The sequence below is a fragment of the Phaseolus vulgaris genome, chromosome 3, assembly GCF_000499845.2.
Source record: "Phaseolus vulgaris cultivar G19833 chromosome 3, P. vulgaris v2.0, whole genome shotgun sequence".
Taxonomy (NCBI): domain Eukaryota; kingdom Viridiplantae; phylum Streptophyta; class Magnoliopsida; order Fabales; family Fabaceae; genus Phaseolus; species Phaseolus vulgaris.
In genome coordinates this window covers 30,395,827-30,397,668 of record NC_023757.2, presented here as the reverse complement: position 1 = coordinate 30,397,668, position 1,842 = coordinate 30,395,827, and the positions used below count along the sequence as shown (strand labels likewise).

The following is a 1,842-nucleotide window of genomic DNA, read 5'->3' as shown; positions in this document are numbered from 1 at the left end:
TTTAATTGTGAAAGTTTAAAAGTAAATAGAAACTTGTTTTAGTATAAGTAGATTTAAGTTTCAAACAAAAGATTTCAAGTGATCAATTAATTTGAATCCCCAATTTTTTTGTGATAATTGGATGTCTATGAAAATATGCATGATCAAAACTATGGACATTTCATTTCCATAATCCAAAAACAAGTATAAAACAAAAGTAAGAGAAGTTGTGCAAGATTTTTGGTTCCAATCTTTTCAAAGAGAAACATTTCAAAATAGTGAGTTCATTTTGATTGGCAAATTGATTTCAACATTGTGGAATTTTTATCCTTTTGCCTTAACAATTTCTAAAGAAAGGAAAATTCCATTGTTAAAAGTTTTAGTAAGTATCTTAGAGTCTTTTTGTGTGCCTTTTCTTGCTTGTCTTTCTTTAAAAGTTTTGTCATACATCTTTTCTTAATCTTGTTTAGCTTTCTTGTTTTGAGCTTTTCTTGTTTGTCTTTTAAAATTTCCTTAAGTTTTGTTGTGGTCCTATTGAGATCAAGTGATAAGGGCTTTGTCCTTTTTCATTTGAGAGATTTCAATACCAAGTGAGATCTTTGTTGAGAGGAAAATTTCTTTTGAGTGCTTTGTGTATTCTCCTCTTTGTTTAACACAAGAGTAACGCAAGATTGGGGGAGAGTGATCTAACTTTTCATTGACTAATTGTTTGTTCACTTGTGCATTTTATGGCTCTTCCTTCTTCAGGGGAATCGTCTAAACCTCACTTTCCCCAAAAGGTTTTCCTTATGGGAGAGTTGGCGGCGACAAAACGGTCCTTAGCCCAAAAGGAGGAAGAAATGAGGCAATTGGATGATAGACTTCAAAGGCTTGAATAATCTCATAAAAGACAACCAAGAGGAAGGAGGTTAGAGCCAAGGAGAGCTTCAAGGAGCTATAATCAATACGGCAACCATGAGGATGATGAAGATTGGAGAATGGATGAATTTGGTGAAAGGCGCCAACATCAACACCATCCTTCAAAAAAATATTTTCCTTATGTAAAACTTCCTAGTTTTAGTGGGAAAAGTAACCCTAACATTTACTTAGGATGGGAGTCTAAGGTAGAGCAAATCTTTAATGTACATGACGTCCAAGAGGACCAAAAGGTAAAACTAGCCTCCTTAGAATTCTTAGACTATGCCTTGGAGTGGTGGCATAAGACTATAGTGGACATTAGGCTAAACAAGAGGTCATTTGTAGTCTCTTGGTATGATTTGAAAGAATGTATGTGCGTGAGGTTTGTTCCTCCTCACTACAGGAAGGAACTCTTGTTGAAGCTTCAACGGCTTGAACAAGGACCTAGTAATGTAGATGAGTACTTTAAAGAGCTTGCAACAATTTTAACTAAAATTGACATGCATGAAAGTGAGGAGTCCAAAATTGCTAGATTTGTAAGTGGATTAAGAAGGGAAATCCAAGATGTGGTAGAACTTTATGAGTATTCATCATTGGAAAAATTAGTTCACCTTGTCATCAAGGTTGAATCTCAACTTTCAAAGAAAACTCATTTAAAAAACTCTCATAATGATAACTACTACCAATAATCTTGGAAAAACAAAAACAAATCTTCTTTAAAAACTTTTCCTTCAAATTTTGTGAAAGATTACACTTACAATCCTAGAAATTCTAAACCTTCCACTTCTACACCTAAGTCACCCACCAAAACCTCAAGTAAAAAGTGTTTTAAATGTCTAGGTTTTGGGCATATTACATCTAATTGTCCTTCTAAAAGAAACATGATGGTTAAGGAAGGGGTTGTTATGAGTGATCATATCTCACAAAGGTCTAGGTCCCCTACCTCTTCTAGATCCCTAAGTGAGG

General features: G+C 34.4%; 1 protein-coding gene across 1 annotated transcript; it reads left to right on the top strand.

Moving 5' to 3' along the window:
- Positions 1 to 956: 956 nt before the first annotated feature.
- On the top strand, positions 957 to 1,565 carry LOC137805533 (uncharacterized). The gene has a single exon (XM_068605477.1). It carries the CDS (start codon positions 957 to 959, stop codon positions 1,563 to 1,565), a length of 609 nt encoding a protein of 202 aa, XP_068461578.1.
- The last annotated feature ends 277 nt before the right edge of the window (positions 1,566 to 1,842 follow it).